Genomic DNA, 20,073 nt, shown 5'->3' with positions numbered 1-20,073 from the left:
TTGCAAAAATTGGGAAGCACTTTGCAAGATGTATGGTTTTCATGAGGGTATGCTTGTCACCATGGATCTTGGTGATCCTACAATCGAGCAAGCCAATATGGACATTTGGGTCCTTGTGGATACACCTCCAATTCTTCCCCCATGTGAACTTAACATAGTTATTAAGTAATTTATATTGTTTATTTCAAAATAATTGACAGCTTATTTCCATTGACAGCTTATTTTGATTCTTCAAAGAATGTGCGGAAGATGGTAGACAAAACCCACTACACCGATGGCTCCGAATTAACTTATAAGGAGAAAAATCATCTGATAGCATTTTGTACTGATCTTGAGAATTACAATGTCTACAATCGAACTCCTCAATATTATGGTCAATACGTGCCACTAGTGCACGTGTTGAACTACGGTAACTACCATGAAGATACCCTGGTAAGATTTTTTACTATTACGACATCCGTGCATCTTTTTGCATACTTCTAAAACTAGTACATCATTGCTAACTACGAAGTTATTACTATGTTTTTCAACAGAGGATCCCAGAGGATTGTGTGCCTCATTTGATGTATCAGAATGGCAGCCTTCGTGTTTTGAACATATATCCAGGTCATCCTACGAATCTCAACTGTCCATACCGGATTTCTAAAAGAAGTGGAGACATAACAATCAAAGAATGGAAAAAATGTATGGACAGTCGTAAGGAGCTTCTTGGAAGCAAAAGGAAGCGAAGCGCAAGAATTGGAGACAGGATGATCTCCATTCTTCATAATGGAGAGTCAGGGTCTATATTATTTTATGCTATTTTACCTTAAGGGTGTTTAGGTCCTACCTGATACTGATGATCATGTGCTAAGAACAATTATGTAGGGTTGGGTTCGATGACTATGAGGATGATGATCGTATGACTTATTATTAATAACGAGTAGAAGTTGTATGATGATGCATGATTAGTAGGACTTGTTATTATATATGATGATGTATGATGCGAGCATGCATGAGTTATTATATATCATCGGGTGAAATGAACATAGCAGTAGCGTTGGTAAACCAAGAACGAAGATATAAGAGAGGACACTTCTCTCTATTAGCTAGCTAATAACAACCTAAAATTAACCCCCAAAACCCCTAAACCAGCCACTTTTTTTTAAAAAAAAAAAAGAAAAACCTCAGCTCCAGCCGGCTGCTGACGCGTGGTAGTCTTTTGGTCCCGGTTTATGTCACCAACCGGGACCAAAGGCCCCCCTGCCTGGGCTGCCCGCAGCGGCCACGTGGATGCCCATCTGTCCCGGTTCGTGTAAGAACCGGGACTAAAAGGGGAAGGCATTAGTACCGACCTATTAGTCCCGGTTCAGGAACCGGGAGGCCCTTACGAACCGGGACAAATGCCATGTTTTCTACTAGTGCACGCCAATGGGTTCGAATGGGAATGGCAGCTCGCGGTACATGTCCAGGGCCATCCGAGCCCTTGGGTCAATGTACGGGCCAATGGCTGCATCGAGCCGCTCCTGGAGCCTCCTTCCAAACTGGTGGATGTCGAGGTTGTACCCCACACTGTGAGGATGCCACCGGGCTTCTTCAGGACGGGCTTGACCGTGGTGTGGAAGAGCGGGACGTCAAACCAGTAGATCATGGTTGCCGCCACCACGAGGTCCAGTTAACCCTCGTCGTCGGCAAGAGCGATGAGGTCGTCCTCGGAGAGATCCTCTTGGCATACGCCTTGTTCACTATGAATTGCATGACTAGATCAGACGGAATTTATAGACCACCCATGAGAGCAATCTGAGAGTCATAAAAAAAACAAAAAAACGCTGGAAAGTTGATCTGTACCCTAAAGTTACAACACGCTGGAAAGTTAGTTAGCTTGTACTCTAAAGTTAAATGCGCTGGAAAGTTAGTTAGGTCAGGCGTGTCGTGTTATGGAAACATCATTTGGATCTGTCCTCTAAAGTTAAAAAAGACGCTGGAATATTATGGCCGGTGTAGTGAGCAATTATTTTGATGGATGGGCAAGCAAAGGCATGGCTGCTTCATGGTGATTAGGATCGATCCATCCTTTGCTCTTTTATCTCTCTCATGTCTATCCTCTGTTCGCCATTGGAGCTTCTTGCCGTCACCATGAGAAGCGGGTCCGGTCACCGGATGGTGCGCATGCAGGCGGACGCGCCCGTGAATCCTGCGAGCATCCGCATCAATAATTTTGCATTAGCACGGTTATTAAATAGCAATAATTAGGTTAGTTTTTGCTTTGCGGACGCGTCCGCTTGTATCCCTGCCGCAGTGAATGTGAATCCTTCCCCACACGTTTTTTTTTTGCGGGGTAAAAGAGAGTTTCATTCCATAATGATAGGGTTACAATCTCGAACCATCAAATCCTCACAACACGGAGGAGTCGAATTCAACCATACCGCAGTACAAGCCTCAGTACGGCTATAAAAAGTTAGTTGATGTGCTACCCCTATTTTGATCTCTAGTAATCTTGAGTGGAACCAACTCTCGATCAACCATAAGAGCTTTAATCTCAGCATTTAAGTGACCGTAGGCCGATCTGACCAAAGTGTTTCATCCAAGAGTGGCCAGGGCATTTATAGAATCTGATTGGACAATGACAGGCTTGTCCGAGTGCTGAATAGCCAAGGCCATACCTTGCATCAACGCATGGATCTCTGCTTCTAAGAAGTCATTACAGTTGAAGATGTATCTGTAGGCAGCGAAGATCAACTTACCATTCTCACTTCGAAGTACCATCCCAGCGGACGCGCACCCGTCGTGAACCGAGAAGGATCCGTCCACAGAAAGCGCCACCCATCCTTTCGGTGGCGGAGGCCAATGCTTGACGGGAGTATGGCAGGTATTGTTCTTACAAGTCTGGCTGCACACATCAGACACCATCTTCCCCTTTATAATCTCCTCCATGCTATACTTCTTAACAAGATTCAAAGATCTATAATAGCTGTCCAGATAATCAACTGTTGCCTGCACTAGCACTCACCCTTCCCATGCGTTCTGTCATTGCGTAGCTGCCAAATCCGCCATATAGTCATAATTACAAGGTCTCTTACATGTTCTGAACATTTTGCCAAAAGCTGAAGCACCCAATCCTTTCCTGTGTCCACTAGCATAGAATCATCAGGTAAAGGCCAAACCTTACGTACACCTTCCCATACACACCGAGCATGCCTGCATGCAATAAGTGCATGAAAACTGCTCTCTTGCTCAACTCCACACAGTGGACACGTACTAACACCTAGGATATTGCGCTTACTCTTGGCCAGGTTAGTGGCCAGTGACCCTGTTGCTGTACGCCACGCCATGATCCTCATCTTAAGTGGGACATTAGTCTTCCATATAGAGCTCCATATGGTTCGGCTGCCATTTGGGCTGGCACTAGACGCCCCACCAGCGAAAGCCTCGTCATGAGCTTCAGTTGCTAATTTATACGCCGACTTTGCCGTAAACATACCACGTGCCTCAGGAAACCATCCAATGAAATCACTGTTGTTGCGAGGGGAAGTGCGTATTTTAACAATCTCCACAATATCCATCGGCCAAAAATGTTCCTCAAGACGTTCCATTATCCAAGCACCATTGTTGTCCAGAAAATCTGAAACTCTGTTAAAACGACAATTCCGCGTAGGAGTAATCGGTCTAAAATCACCTCGCCGGGGAATCCATGGATCCCTCCACGTTCTGACAGAGGCTCCATCCCCTATCCTCCAGATATCACTACCGGACTCGCGGCCTATGCCTACGGCCCAGGGCCGTCGGCATAGGTCCTTTGCCGTCGGCATAGCCCCGTCGGCGTAGATCACGTCAGCGTAGATGTGTCAGACCGTCGGCGTAGATCACGTCAGCGTAGATGTGTCAGACCGTCGGCGTAGTATAGCCGTCGGCATAGGTGCCTATGCCGACGGCCATGGGCCAGCCGTCGGCATAGTTTAGCCGTCGGCAGTGTTTTCCGCCTGACGGCAACGGACGACGCCGTCAAAAGCGCTGACGAACCAGGGGACGACACGTGGCAGAGGTATGCGTTTGCCGTCGGCATAGATCTCTGCCACGTGTCGCTCCAGTGTGCATCCTGGTGGCAGGGCTATGCCTACGGCAAAGCCGTCGGCATAGATGAAAATCTATGCCGACGGCTTTGCCGTAGGCATAGCCTGCCACATGGCACGCCCTGGGTAGCCCTGGGCTGATCTATGCCGACGGCTTTGCCGTAGGCATAGTTTTTTCCCCGTTTTCTATTTTTCAATTCATTTGACAGCATTTCAAAGCAGAATAATATGGGATTATGCAGAAATATGGCAGGTCATCATCTAAGCTAGGAGATCGTAGGCATATATGTAAACCTATATTGATGAAGAAATAATACAAGTGATATTGCAAAAGGTGAATAAAAGAAACTATATTCATAATATATGGAACACTACAATTATTTGGTCTGAATAATAAACAATAGACTTTATTAATATAAATGTCAATTACAAGCATTCAGGAATTACACTTAGACGAAAAAGAAATAAAAAAAGAAAGAAAAAGTCCTAAACTAAACCTATACTAAACTATCTAGTTCTTCATCTTCTGCTTCTTTCTTGCAGTTCATCAACCTGCAAAACAAGAAACAACAAACAGGAAAAACTTGATCAAGGTTTAAATGAAGCATTCCCCTTAGCAAAATGCCTTTACTGTAGGATCTAGCACTTAGGAATTTGGAAACATTAGTCAAACCCCAATCAGATTAAGTTGATCAAAGAAACAGTAGAAGAGAGCCAACACTGCATAAATGGAGCCAATAGCCCAAGACAGAAGTAGAGCCAGCAAAGTATAGATCAAAGCCAAACTCAAAGATCAATTCAAACTAGCACTAACTCCATGATTAGGGGGTCCCTCAATTAAGCTTGGGTTAGTTTTCAGATGAAATCCAACTAACCCACTACTAATCAACTAGCCCAGAGGTAGGGTTTGAAGTAGGGATTGTCCTCAGGCAGCCTAGTAGTGCTAGGACTATTGCATCATTGGATCAAGTAGTGCAGCATCTGTTGTTAAGTAACGATGAGAGCCTCAGGACACCATCATTGGCATGGCAAGATGAAGGAGCACTTGTTCTTATCAGTGAGAGTAGGAGAGAAAGAAAGAAAGTGAAGAGACCAGTGTAGCATCTGTTCAAATCAGATTTAAGAGAGAGGGAATTGGCAAGAAAAGATATAGTCCATAACCTGCAAGAAGAAATAGGCCATTGATAGCACATTTACTAAACATCTGCTGTAAGCAGAACACATACACCCACTTACACATGGGTACTATTCTGTATACAGGTACACAAGCACAACACATGCACCTGGTATAGATAGGAGTATAAGCATGCATCTAAATCATCTGAAACATATGAAATAGCTAATGCAAAGAAAGAATTATCACTACATGCAACCATCAGGACTATGTCCTGTACAATATACAACTAAACCACCAGTAGATGATGTACTAAACCATACAAGAAATACCAATACATGGTATTTAGATAAAGACTAGTATATATCAAACACAGTACCAGCTTGAAAGAGAAACTATAATTTTATACCACTACGGGAGCAAATCATGAACTACAGAGTAATTGCAGTAAAGAGACGAATCAGTATATGTTGATCAATAAGAGAGTTACAGCTATATACAAATGAAGGACTATATCCTTTATAAGATAACAAAGAAACATTAGCACTTGTACATATGAACAAATAGAACCAGCAGCCAACTAATAAAGAATGTAGCATGTGCTATATGACAGGAACAATAACATCTATAAGACCAAGATAATTGCAATGATAACAGTAGGGTCATGCCATCATTCGATCCAATCATTGCAGAACTAGTTGAGCGACAAATCAAATATGACAGTAGTTCCATTGGTTCAGCCAACAAGTTAACAAAAGTTTAGTTCCTACTAATTTTGCAACTCGTGATAATAAAGAAAGCAGAGCTCGACATCACAGCAACAAAAGTGGTAGACTGGGAGCCTGGAACCATGCACATCAAATCGCAGAGCAGAAAAATAGCAGTACTACTTGGAGCAATAAGAAGCTGAACGGACTGGGGCAACATTTGGAAGGAGACAAGCAAGTACTACAACAGCTAGCTAGGCTGAATTGAAGATTAAAAAAATCATATGTTGAGCATGATTATACACGTGAAGGGGAAGGGGTTCACGGCAGGGACCTTCAGGTCATGGCATGGCTTGCATCTCTCCTCCTCATGTGCATTGGTTTGCATCCAATCCTTGCAGTCCAATCCATGGACGTCCCTCCCTCCCTGCATCTCTAGAACTGAGAAAAAAAAAATCACAGAGGCTGATTAACATTTGAGAGAGCGGACTATGGATACACCAAACTCCACCAGTACCTAGCTCCCAAACTGAGAAAAAAATCCATTCATATGCAGCAGCCCAAACTTGACTTTGAGAGAGCGGACTGATTAACATTTTTTTTGTTGCGTTGAATTTTTCACAAATAGAAGTACTCCAGCAACTATCAGAATAAATCATAGAGGCTGGCCGAACTAATTGGCGCACTCAAACGATACCTGAGAGCAGCCTGATGAACACACTGTTAGAGAGGCACATCTAGCTAGTTTCCTGTATATCAATTAAGCTACTAGCTTGGTAGCTTGGTTGCTTCTTTTAGCTAGCATACACGTACGTGATTTGTTATAGCATACATAAACAAACACACGTTTCTTTTAGCTAGCTAGGCCGAAGTGAAGATTGACCAAAATCACATTCATACCAAGCAATGTGAAGCATCAATATACAAGGAAAAGGGGGGAACAGAGGAGTGCAGAGGGGCTCACCATGGGGATGCTTTAGCCGATGCAGTGCACCGCCGTCACGCCGTGGAGGGGGCCGCCGTCTCGCCGGAGTTTACCCGCCGCGTGCGTCCGCCCCGCAGCCACCGGGTGCAGGAGCACTGACCACGAGGCGGAGCCGCCCGTGGGACTTGCGGTGGGCGTCGAAGATGGCGGAGCAGAGTCGCCAGCGACACGCCGGATTTGGAGGGGACGCCACCCTCGAAACCCTAGCCATGGGGAGGGGTCGTGGGTGAGCTCTCGGGGCCGCCAAAGGCGGATCTGGCCGGAGGGAAGGGAAGAGAGGCGGCACGGGAGCACGGATCTGTGCTGCGCACCGGCGAGGGCCGCCGGAACACGCCGGAATCGAGCGGCGTAGACAGCGGCGGCGAGGGTTTCGTGGGTGGGGGGAGGGAGCAGGGAGAGACGAGCGAGAGAGGGAGAGGGGGAGGCGTGCGGTGGGTTTCTGTCTTGTTTTTCTTTTTCTTTTTTTCCTCCTTTTCTTTAGATGGGTGGATATGGCATGTGGTGTGGAGAGATGGATGGGTAGATGTGAGCCATGTCATCAATCCATGCCACAACTGGTTCCACCAATGAGATTTAAGCTATTGCAATTGTATTTTCTCCTCTTATTCCGAGTAAACACTTAACAATTTTGGAGAAGGGCATCGGTCTAAACGGCTCGCTCCTTCCCATGCTTCCCGACCGGGCCGAGCCCGCCACAGTAGGGTGTGGTAAAGTTTCAGCGCGTTTCGGAGAAGCCTGACTGGAGGCCGCTTGTAAACTGCGAGCACCTGAAATGATGTCCAGGAGTGGTTTGTAAAACCATATATGATGTATTCACGGTACGTGTAGGCCTAGTGCAACCAAAGGACGGGCAGGACCCACCACCCGGGGGTGTATGTACCTCGGCGGCATGCAGGATCTGGTCGTTAAAATCCACGGGAAATCATATGATGCCGGAAATCCTCGGGACCTAGCACGGTGTCATCATATGGCCCTTGTAATGTGTGGGAAAAGTTTGAGCGCGTTTCGTAGAAGCCTGGCCGGAGGCCGCTTGTAAGCTACACGATCTCCGAGGTAGTATATGGCTATAGAGAGAGAACTTGTCCGATTTTTGAAGGAAGTGTGTTGCCCGTTTCTCCGTTGACCTCGATACTTCTCGTGATCTCAAAGGGGGACATCGCATGACACGTGGCAGGACATGGCATTTTTCGGGGCCGCCTGCAATATTTGAGACATTTATTGCATTCGTAGGGTTTCAATGCGGGAAGTTACAGATCTGCATGGCGACCACCTGAAATGATGTCCAGAAGTGGTTTGTCAAATCATATATGATGTCTTTGCGGTATGTGTAGGCCTAGTGCAACCAAAGGAGGGGCAGGCCCCACCCCCGAAGGGTGAAAATGTGCCTCAGCAACATGCCGGATCTAGCCGTTAAAATCCACAAAAAATCATACTTTGCCGGAAATCCCCGAGACCTAGCACGGTGGCGTCATGTGGCCCTTGTAGGTTGCGGTAAAAGTTTGAGCGCATTTCGCAGAAGCCTAACTGAAGGCCTCTTGTAAACTGCACCATTTCCGAGGTAGTATCTAGCTATCGAGAGAGAACATGCCCAGTTTTGTGAAGGAAGTGCGTTGCCCGTTGCTCCGGTGGCATTGCTACCCCCCTAGGGCCCCCGTCCCGCCTAACCCTGGAGCGGTTGACCACGAGATCTAGCCCTTTGACTTTCCACGGACGGGCTTTGAACAGTGGACCTCTCCACCCGGTTGTGTCAGGTCAGCACACATGGACACCTGGGAGCAACATCCGGAGCAAACCCACAACTACATCCCCTCCGTGTAGACCCGACGCGTCCGTTTCGCCCCTCCAGGTGCCGGCGGCGGCGCCGTCAGTTAGGGGGGCCACGCTCCGGAGATGCGTGCCGCCTCTTCAGACATGCCACAACACTTTCAGGCTTGTGAGAAGCCGCGTACGCAAGATTGGTGGCATGCTAGCCCACGGAGGCCGCCGGCCACAGTCGTAGACATGCGAAGGGCAATCCGCGTAGAGGGAAGTGTTCGGATACTTCTCCATCACCAATAATTATGAAAAATTACCATCGTTCCTAAGCACATGTGCCCACGTCGTGTAAAAAACTCATGATTTTATCGCGATCCGAGTATTTAATAATATTCACGCTGTTACCGCAAAACGTCTACTACCGTGTCATCGCCGTCCGTGAGGGGGGCCACACCCCGGAGACGCGTGCCGCCTCTTTGGACATGCCACAACACCACCCCGCATGTATGAGGGGCCGGTGCGACGCTCTGGTGGCATTGCTACCCCCCCTAGGTCCCCCGTCCCGCCTAACCCTGGAGCGGTTGACCACGAGATCTAGCCCTTTGACTTCCCACGGACGGGCTTTGAACAGTGGACCTCTCCACCCGGTTGTGTCAGGTCAGCACACAGGGACACCTGGGAGCAACATCCGGGCCAAATCCACATCTACATCCCTTCCGTGTAGACCCGACACGTCCGTTTCGCCCCTCCAGGTGCCGGCGGCGGCGCCGTCAGTTAGGGGGGCCACGCTCCGGAGATGCGTGCCGCCTCTTCGGACATGCCACAACACTTTCAGACTTGTGAGAAGCCGCGTAGGCAAGATTGGCGGCATGCTAGCCCACGGAGGCCGCCGACCACAGTCGTAGACATGCGAAGGGCAATCCGCGTAGAGGGAAGTGTTCAGATACTTCTCCATCACGAAAAATTATGAAAAATTACCATCGGTCCTATAGCACATGTGCCCACGTCATGTAAAAAACCCATGATTTTATCGCGCTCCGTGTATTTGATAATATTCACGCCGCACTGTTACCGCAGAACGTCTACTACTGTGTCATCGCCGTCCGTGAGGGGGGCCACACCTCGGAGACGTGTGCCGCCTCTTCGGACATGCCACAACACCGCCCCGCATGTATGAGGGCCCGGTGCGACGCTCCGGTGGCATTGCTACCCCCCAGGGCCCCCGTCCTGCCTAACCCTATGGCGTTTGACCACGGGATCTAGCCCTTTGACTTTGCACGGACGGGATTTGACCAGTGGACCTCTCCACCCGGTTGTGTTAGGTCAGACCCACAGCAAGATCCCGTCCGTGTAGACCCGACGCGTCCGTTTCCCCCCTCCAGGTGCCGGCGGCGGCGCCGTCCGTGAGGGGGGCACACCCCAGAGACGCGTGCCGGGCGTTTGCAACCGCCACAACACTTCCAGACTTGTGAGAGGCTGCCTACGCAAGATTTGACGGCATGCTAGCCCCCGGAGGCCGCCGGCCACAGTCGTAGACGCGCGAGCAATCCGCGTAGAGGGAAGTGTTCAGATACTTCTCCATCACGAAAAATTAAGAAAAATTACCATCGGTCCTATAGCACATGTGCCCACGTCGTGTAAAAAACTCATGATTTTATCGCGCTCCGAGTATTTAATAATATTCACGCCGCATCGTTACCGCAGAACGTCTACTACCGTGTCATCGCCGTCTGTGAGGGGGGCCACACCCCGGAGATGCGTGTCGCCTCTTCGGACATGCCACCACACCACCCCGCATGTATGAGGGCCCGGTGCGACGCTCCGGTGGCATTGCTACCCCCCAGGGCCCCCGTCCTGCCTAACCCTATAGCGTTTGATCACGGGATCTAGCCCTTTGACTCTGCACGGTCGGGATTTGACCAGTGGACCTCTCCACCCGGTTGTGTTAGGTCAGCCCATAGGAACACTTTGGAGCAACATCCGGGCCAGACCCACAGCAAGATTCCCTCCGTGTAGACCCGACGCGTCTGTTTCCCCCCTCCAGGTGCCGGCAGCGGCGCCGTCCGTGAGGGGGGCCAAACCCGGGAGACGCGTGCCGCCTCTTCGGACATGCCACCACACCACACCACATGTATGAGGGGCTGGTGCGACGCTCCGGTGGCATTGCTACCCCCCCAGGGCCCCCGCCCCGCCTAACCCTGGAGCAGTTGACCACGAGATCTAGCCCTTTGACTTTCCACGGACGGGCTTTGAACAGTGGTCCTCTCCATCCGGTTGTGTCAGGTCAGCTCAGAGGGACACCTGGGAGCAACATCCGGGCCAACCCGACAGCTACATCCCCTCCGTGTAGACCCGATGCGTCCGTTTTCCCCCTCTAGGTGCCGGCGGCGGCGCCATCCGTTAGGGGGGCCACGCCCCGGAGATGCGTGCCGCCTCTTCGAACATGCCACAACACCACCCGGTTGTGGTAGGTCATCCCATAGAAACACTTGGGAGCAACGTCCCCTCCGTATAGACCCGATGCGGCTGTTTCCGCCCTCCAGATGCTGGCGGCGACGCCGTCCGTGAGGGGGGCACACCGCGAACGTGAGGGGGTCACACTCCGGAGACGGGTGCCGGGAGTTTGCAACCGCCACTAAACTTCTGTCGCATAGCTGTTTTTGATTTTAATAAAATATAAGGACCTATATTCAAAAGAACATGACGGCACATTATTAATGTGCTCAAAAAAATACAAACTATATATATATATATTCATAATCTATGGAAAAATTTACAAACTACATATATATTCATATAATACATAAAAAAGCATAAAAACATATATTTTTTTAAAAGCATAAAAACATATGTAAAAAAAGCATAAAAACATATGCAAAAAAAACGCATGTACAAAAAATAGCTATGCCGATGGCATTGCCGTCGGCATAGAAACGACAGGGTTTTGGGAGCGGCCGTGCTGCGGATCGGTGACGTTGCACCTATGCCGACGGCATACCTACGCCGCGGATCGGTGACGTGGCATGCGGAGATATGCCGACGGCCGCCCGTCCCGACGGTCGGCATAGGGTTGACGGCGTTAGCCGCCAGTCACGGGCGGGGTCGCCGGGCCCACAGGTATACCGACGGCTGGTTTATGCCGAGGGCTGCTGTCGGGATGTCTGAATCTGCGGCGATGGCCGTTCTGTGCCGACGGCTGCCGTCGGCATAGCTCTGTGTAACCCGACGGCCAGGATAGGCCGACGGCCAGGACTGGGCTGTCGGCATAGCTCAAACTAGGCCGACGGCAGCCGTAGGCATAGGTTTGGCCGTCGGGGTAGGACCGTTTTCCGGTAGTGTATAACCTCTCTTCACAAGATCAAGTCCATACAGCCGAAGAATGTCCACTGAAAACAGTATCCAGTAGACTGCCATTTGGAAAATACTTCGACTTCAGTAGACAAGCGCATAAGCTGTCAGGGGTTTCAATTAATCTCCAGGCCTGCTTTGCAAGCAAGGCTTGGTTGAAAGCGTGCATGTCTCTGAACCCCATACGACCCTTGTACTTGGGGAGTCTCAACTTATCCCAACTCAACCATGCCAATTTCCTTTTACCCTTGTCAACTCCCCACCAGTACTGCCTCATCATCTTGGTGAGTTCATCACAAACCAACATAGGTAATCGGAAAACACTCATAATATAAGTGGGTATCGCTTGAGCTACTACTTTGATCAAAATCTCCTTGTTACCTATAGACATAAACTGCTCACTCCAGTCAACTAGCCTCTTACGAATTCTTTCCTGTGTAGTCTCAAACCTTCCTTTGTGCATTCTTCCTTCTGGTACTGGTAACCCAAGGTATTTAGGTTCAAATACTTCACTTGTAACATCCAAGATCTTCTTCACTTCGGAGGATGCCACTTCATTACAATTACTAGAGAAAAGAATGGAACACTTTGATGGGTTTATAAGTTGACCCGTCGCCCTCGCATAAGTGCTCAACAAACCTTTCACCATAGTAGCTTGCTGTTATGTGGCTTGAAAAAACAGTAATGAATCGTCTGCAAATAACAAGTGTGAAATCGTTGGTGCACGCCGACAGATTTTAACTCCTTCCAAACCCTCCTCCGACACAGCTTTGTTCACCAACCGAGATAACGCATCAAGAACAAAGAGAAATAGAAAAGGGGACAAAGGATCACCTTGTCTGAGGCCACGGGATGGGTTAAAAGCCTCTAAAAGTTTTCCATTTAATTTTACAGAATACTTCACTGACGACACACAAGCCATGATCCAAGAAATCAACCTCTGAGAAAAACCCCACTTGCCTAGGGCCTTCTCAAGGAAAATCCAGTCCACCTTGTCATATGCTTTGGACAGGTCCAATTTATATGCACAACATGCCGGTGAATTATCTCCAACTGACTGAATATAATCAATACACTCGAATGCAATGATGGAGTTGTCTGTGATTAGCCTCCCAGAAATAAAAGCACTTTGGTTCTCCAAAATTAAAGCAAAAAGAATAGGGCGCAAACGGTTAACCAAGCACTTGGAGACTATCTTATAAATAACATTACATAAGCTAATCGGTCGGAAATCCTTGAGTTCTTTTAGGAATTGAACTTTGGGGATTAAAACAATTGCCGTGTCATTTACTCCTTCCGGCATCACCCCCGTTATGAAGAAATCCATCACTGCTGCAATTATTTCACCTTTCACAACTGCCCAGTTACGTTGATAAAATTGAGCGGGAAAACCATCCGTACCAGGAGCCTTTAAAGGACCGATCTGGAACAATGCATCTGAAATTTCCTTCTCGGAAAACGGAGCACACAACATATCATTCATCTCTGTTGTTACCTTCTCTTGTATACAATCAAGCACTACATCAGGAGTTAGAGTAGGGTTATTTGCTACTAGATGATTCCCCGCGCGTTGCTGCGGAAAATATTGCATAAAATTGGTGTTTTACTCATCATATTGGTTCTTAAAAGGATCAACAAAACAATGATCGTGATTTGACAAAAATATTTAAGAATGATACATGACTATAATGGTACAATGAATATGTGCACATGCATGAATTCCATTGGACTCGGATAAGAAATGGAACAATGAATATGTGCACATGCATAAATTCCATCGGACTCAGATCAGTCAAATTCAGTAGCGACATTATTCTCCAAGGTCAACGGTTACATCACCTAAGAAATCCTAAAAAGGAAGAGGTGAGACCATGGGAGGCAACAGAGGTCAGTAGTCATAACCTGGACTTGACGGCGGTTGTGGCAACGATACTGTGCATGTCAGTCCTACTTGCGGCAGCTCGAGCCCAAGGCATCCAAGAAGAAACCATGCATGTATGGAATGAACGTCTGCACAGACAGATTGTGTATAAATGAAAATGATACAATGATGGGTGGCAAACTAAAAGGGGTTGACCAACAGCGGAAAAGAATGTAACCAGAACTGTGTTCATGTTTGTTATTTCAAATGAAGCAGGTTAATTCATTCACCATCAATGTTACATCTGGACAATGGAAGATTGGCACTCATACATCCATGTGATAAATAAATGTGATGTTAGCTCGAGCTGCCGCAAGTACGACTTGGATGCCTTCCATGAAGAAAGTGGTACATTGGATTAAAAGGAAGTATGGCTTGAAATGTTGATGTTATAGGTGCAATGGAATATTTTTACTACATTTAAAAATGTTGAACAAAATCGTTTTTCCCAAACATAAAGATATTTATCACTAATGTACATGGATTCCTCTCCTTAGTAGTCAGGTGGCTTTTAAAAGCATTGAAATTATTCTAGCATACTTGGTTGGCCCGAAGTGACTTCAAATAAGGCATTCATTCAGCTGTACAGAAATGTTCAAATTGATATAGCCAAGTTTTAAACACGGGACAAAAGGGACATGCAAATTAACTATGGTGATATGACAATACAGGTAAAGTGCCCTTGAAACCTAATCATCATGTCCTCAAGCAGGACATGAGTAGTCAATTGAGATATACATTACTCATGAGCAGCCCTCCATGTACCATAACCGGCTATGTTTTGTTGTTCTGTCATAGGAAATAAGATATCACAGTTTACCAACAATCCAGAAGAACAACTCTCTAAAGCTACAGCAAGACGTAAACAACCATAACTTAATTTTAGCCAACTTAAAATATCATGCGGATAATCTCTGAAGGTAGACACCATGATGTTGTTACAAATTTGTAGTGCTGATAGGTTAACACAAAGTGGGTACAAATAATATAGCGCGAAGCAATCACTCATACGTAAATAGTTGTAAGAGTAGCACAATCCATTCTTCGACATGACAATAGCAGCATAACACCAAAAAGGTAGCATGTTTTGACAGTTACAAAGAAAAAAATTGTTCAAAATGTTAACTGCATAAATTAGATAAACATACTGAGTACAATAATTTAGTTGTGGTGTGGACATATATCACGGGAAAAATCATTCAATAAGAAAGAGCAATGCACAGTGATGTATGTCTCTACTTTACGTTTTCATCTTGGAGGTCTGGAAGCGACACAACAACATTGGAAATTTGGAATCCCACAAACCGCTCTTGTCCGACCAAACTTGAATAAAGAATGAAAATGTATGGCACATCTTAGACCTTCCTCTGCAATAAACATGGTGACTGCCAATGTGACCTAGAAAATTTGCCACTGCACATCAGTGTAGCAGAATAGCAGCAGTATTAGGCTGCCTTTAGTTCGAGAGCAGCCTCTGTGAGTGCAGCTACCTTGATTTTTATTTTTAGGTAGAGCAGCTACTTTTCTTGGGATGGCGATGAGAAACGATTTGACATAAACGGAAGCAAATGGGGCAAATGAGAATATAAGATGTCTTGAATTGCTCAATTAAGGGGGAGCAATGTAGAGGAATAGGAAATGATGAATTGATGGGTGAGAGCATCTCCAGCCGTTGGCCCCCAGGAGGGGCTAAAAATCGCCCCCTGGGGGCGCACCGGCGCTAACCCGCGCGCTGGGGGCGTGATGCCCCCCAGTCGCGGCGCCCATAGTTTTTTGAAAAATTTAAACACGGCACAAACACGGCGCAAATTCATTGCAAACTTCGGCGAGTTCGTTCAAACTTAAACATATTTAAAAAAAAAGAAAAAACTACTAGGGGCCGCCATTCGCCGTCTCCATCGCCGCTCCTCGCCGTCTGCCTCGCCGCTCCCCGCCGCCCGCCACCCGCCCTCGTAGTTCTACATGTCGAGGAGGCTGTAGAACCGCGCGTAGTCGCCGCCGCCGTCGTCATCGCCGGCGCCGCCGCCGCCGTCCCTGCTGCATCCCTCCCCCGGTTGGCGCGGCGGGTTGGACGGTCCGGGGGCGTCCTCGTCGTCGTCGCTGTCAAGGATCACGACGCCGTGCTCGTCCTCGCGCCCGCGCTTGCGGGCTTCGATCTCCTCCAGGGCCCGGCGCTGCCGGACCATCTCGTCGCGCAGGTAGTCGTCCCGCGCCCACTGCAGGGCGTCCTCGTCGGAGAAGCCGCGCCGGGCTATCTCCTCGTACTCCGCGGGGAGGCCGGGCTCCGGCTTGGGCTCGACGAGGACGAAGCGGCCGGATGGGGGGTGGAGTCGCTGAAGCGGACGCCAGAGCTGCGGGTGCGCGCGCTGACAGGCGTGGCCTGGGGCTCCGGCTTGGCGGGGCGGAGGCAGGGAGAGCCCGACGAGCGCCCGGACGAGGAGGAGGACGCGCCGGGCCGCTCCATACGCCTCGGCGTCCAGGAGCTCCCCCGGCGGCGTGAGAAGGACGGGGGAGCGGGGTACTCGAGGCGCGGCGTGTTGCCGCCCTCGATGTACTCGAGGACGGCCTCCAACGTGCGGCCGGGCACGCTCCACCACCGGCGCCGGCCCTCGGAGTTGAGCCTGTCGGAGGGCACGGCGCCGTTCGTCGCCTCGAGCTGCTCGGCGTGTCGGCGGCGGAAGTAGGCCTCCCAGAGCGGGCTGTCCGGGGTGTGCCGCGGGCCTTCCCTCGCCGCCCGCGGCAGGGACGCGCGGATACGTGCGATCTCCGCACGCCGCGCCGCCCCGATGGGTGGTGGTGGCACCGGCACACCGCCGGCGCTGATCCTCCACGCCCCGGGCACCCGCATGTCCGGCGAGACCGGGTACTCGGCCTCGAAGAGGAGGCGAGCCTCGTCCTCGTGCAGATGGCGGCGCCCGAAGCCATTCGCCGCCGCGCCGTCGCCTGAGAATCGCTCGGCCATCCTTCTGAGCTGGAGACGGCGAGAGGAGGAAGGGGGAGAAATGGGCGCGTCGGCGGTGGAGTGTTTGTGCGTGTCTCCAGCGCGGCGCGCTGGTTCTCGGCTTATATAGGCGGAGGCGCCGCGCGGTAGGCTTGGCCGGCGCGTTACGCGTGGCGGGAGGCGTGGCGGGCGAGGGGACGCGCGTCGACCGGCCTTCACTCCACCGCCCGTGAGGCATCAATGGAGGCTGACCGGCGCGGCAGCGCGCGCAGCTTTGGCATTGATTCGCCGCGGGAAACGAGGCGATGAGGACGACGAAGCGGCGAGAAGCGAGTCGAGTCGCTGACGCGGCTGGCCCACGGCGCTTTCGCGCCAAAAAATATTCGCCCGGCGCTCCCGAGCGCCCCCAGCGCGTCGGGTTCGAGTTGGGTCCGCCGGCGCCAATTTCGGCCCGAGCCGGTGAAAAATGGGCCCCTGGGGGCACGACTGGGCAGATTTTTTGGCGCCGGCGGTCGAAAAGTCGCCTGGGGCTTGTTAGGGGCGCGGCTGGAGATGCTCTGAAATACTAATGACATGGGTGCTTAGTTAGGTGATTAAGGGAAGAAGGTAACAAAATTTAATCCATGCGCGGACTGCTCGGTCGCCTCTATCAGTTTCCTGTGCCTTTAATTACATTGGTGAGATGCCGTGATGGAGAAGAACAGCTGTTAAACATGTATCGTAGGATGGCAAATAATACAAAATATCCAAAAAAATGCAGGAAACAAAATATCCATTCATCTACTAACATAATTAGAAGGCATGACAATGAGAGTTAAAAAAATAAAAAAATCATATAGTGTAAATTCATGGTAAGTAGCAAGATAATAGATGAGTATTAGCCTAGTAGAATAGGAACAGACAACGGGAACTCCAAATTTCTCTGGGAACTATAACTTGTATGAGAAAATAAATAGCATGGCGAGCTTAATTTGAGAGATAATTTGAGAGATGTAACTGGGGATTAAGATAAGGGAGTATTTACCTGTTGACGGGCAAGGTTCTTGGTGCCATCCAGGAAATATGTAAGTATCTTGGTAACCCTATATCATCACTTGTCGGAGAAGAACACCTTCTCAGTCGAACAATATAATCACCATGGCTAAACCATGGCCCCAGAGTCCTGGACACATCCAGTTTCCTCTGTGTAATTATAGATTTCGGCAGGTTATTCAGGTGCTTGCAGTTTCTTCTCTAATGTACTTAACATTAATAACTGAACCATCATGTGTCATCTTCAGATTTCTACTAAAACTTCAATCCTGAGTTAAGAAAATTAGATCCAGGATATGAACACATTTGTCAGATCGACAACCCAATATCGAAACATGGCACAGAGGTGAAGATGTCAATATCAAAGAGGGAGCTGCTGTGAAAAACATGCATGGTAAATTAATTTGGCTGCATCAGTAGCAACGGCCTGCCTGCAAACAACTCTCAACAAAGATACAGTTTCACATAAACTAAACTCGCTAGTTATCCAAATCTACCTCAAGAGACGACTGAGGAAAAGGAGATGGCAGATCAAAATGAGTGAGGTAACAACCCGGGCATCATACACTGACCAGTTTGAAGGAAGTTTAACAGTAGTGCATCCAACAACTTATAGTTTGCTGCAACAAAATAAGCAGTGTTGCTTGTAGCCAGTTAACTGCAGATGGAAAAACACTGATCCCTTACTCCAATCAAACCCAAGCACCTCGAATCTGGTACATGAATAAATTGAACGGGTAAGAAGCAAGAGTCCATGGATCGGGAATTAATAAACACATCATATCAGGCTAGTAGAGTGAACAGTTCATAAGGGAAGAAGGTGTACCCGTAGATGGACTGGTAGACGCGGAGGGGGCGGCGGCAGCAAGGGCTCTGGATTTGTCTCCCGTCTAGCACACGAGCTACCAGAAATAGATGAGTGACGGTGGGAGCTTCCCGTACCCATTGAGGGATTCAGATTCCACACCGAGCAGGCGTCCGCGACGTCGTTGTGGTAGCAGTGAGGCCAACTCCATGGCACGACCTCAAACGGACGTCCGCTTTGTTCGGATTTTGTCCGTTTGGAGGTGCCAATAGGTCGTGTCCGCCTGAATTTGGATTTGCGTCGGCCGAGCGCCCACCGCAGCACACCCATCCCAAATATTGTCCGGCTCGGTCCGTTCTTCAAACACATAAAAGACAGCCGGCGTCGCCCTCCCAAGCGGCCGCCGCTCGCCAGGCCGACCGCGGCAGCCCGCGCGCCGTGCTCGCCCGTCAGCGACAAACCGCACGCGCGTCGCAGCTCGACCGCCCGCCGCGCTCGCCATTCGCCGTGTCGCCCGCCGCTTGCCGTGCCGCCCACCGCTCGCCGTGCTGCACGCGCCCACGGCGGCAGCGGCTGGCTAGCTAGCCCGCACGCGTAGCGGCTCGCTAGCTTAGCCCGCCCGCGGAACGCGCACACGGCCGCAGCGGCTCGCTAGCTAGCAAGCTCGCCGGCATGCACGCACGCTCGCATGCCTGAAGCTAGCTAGCTAGCCCGCAGGCACGCGTCGCATGCTCTCGTCGCCGCGCCTCGCCTGGCCGTCGCGCCTCACTCATCGCCGCGACGTCGCCACGCCCGCTCGCTCTGCCGCGTGACGCGCGCGCCCGTCCCCGGCCCGCGCGACCTCGCCACGCCCGCTCGCCGTGCTCACAGCCGCACCGCGCCCCCTGCTCCGTGCTGCTGTTGCCGTAGCCGAGCTCTCCACGGCCTGCCCGCCCCGCCGTACTTGCCGCTCACCGCCACCCGCCGCGCCACCCCGTCCTACCCACCCTTGCTTGTGCCACCGCGGCCTGCGCGCCTTCGCCTGCGCCACCGCGGCCTGCCCGCCCCGCCACACTTGCCGCTCCCCGCCGCCCGCCGCGCCGTGCGGATGCGCGCCGGCCTTGCGTGGTTGGTGGGATGGTGGGTGAAAAGGAAGAGAGAGAGATGGGTGGGTGGGTCCCTTTTTGTTTCGATGACAGATGGGGCCATCATCTGCATGGACGCAGCCGGACGCACGGGCGAGGAAAACGTCCGCATTCTGTCGGCTTTGACCTCAAAACCAGACCAAGTTTAGGCCGCGGATGAGTCGAAAGCGGACACAAAACGGACAAATGTCCGTTTGCGCCTGCACGCTAGGCCGTCTGATTTGTCCGTTTTATCCTAAACGGACGAGGACGGACAGGATAGGGTCGCGCTGTGGAGTTGGCGTGAGGGCTC

The 20,073-nt window shown here is 50.2% G+C and overlaps 1 protein-coding gene and 1 long non-coding RNA gene across 2 annotated transcripts; both read right to left on the bottom strand.

Moving 5' to 3' along the window:
• Positions 1–13,573: 13,573 nt before the first annotated feature.
• LOC141020524 (uncharacterized) lies at positions 13,574–17,350 on the bottom strand. The gene is made up of 2 exons (XM_073509330.1): positions 14,618–17,350; positions 13,574–13,968 (listed from the first exon to the last, which is right to left on the bottom strand). The coding sequence occupies exon 1, from the start codon at positions 16,839–16,841 to the stop codon at positions 16,131–16,133; it is 711 nt and encodes a 236-aa protein (XP_073365431.1). The 5' UTR covers positions 16,842–17,350; the 3' UTR covers positions 13,574–13,968; positions 14,618–16,130.
• A 1,070-nt stretch (positions 17,351–18,420) lies between these two features.
• Positions 18,421–19,641, bottom strand: LOC109765943 (uncharacterized). Its single transcript, XR_012203574.1, has 2 exons — positions 18,679–19,641; positions 18,421–18,565 (listed from the first exon to the last, which is right to left on the bottom strand). It is a non-coding gene; the product is annotated as an uncharacterized lncRNA (long non-coding RNA).
• Positions 19,642–20,073: the final 432 nt, after the last annotated feature.

Source organism: Aegilops tauschii, chromosome 2, assembly GCF_002575655.3.
Source record: "Aegilops tauschii subsp. strangulata cultivar AL8/78 chromosome 2, Aet v6.0, whole genome shotgun sequence".
In the NCBI taxonomy this organism is placed as follows: Eukaryota; Viridiplantae; Streptophyta; class Magnoliopsida; order Poales; family Poaceae; genus Aegilops; species Aegilops tauschii.
This window is presented reverse-complemented; position numbering and strand designations above follow the sequence as displayed.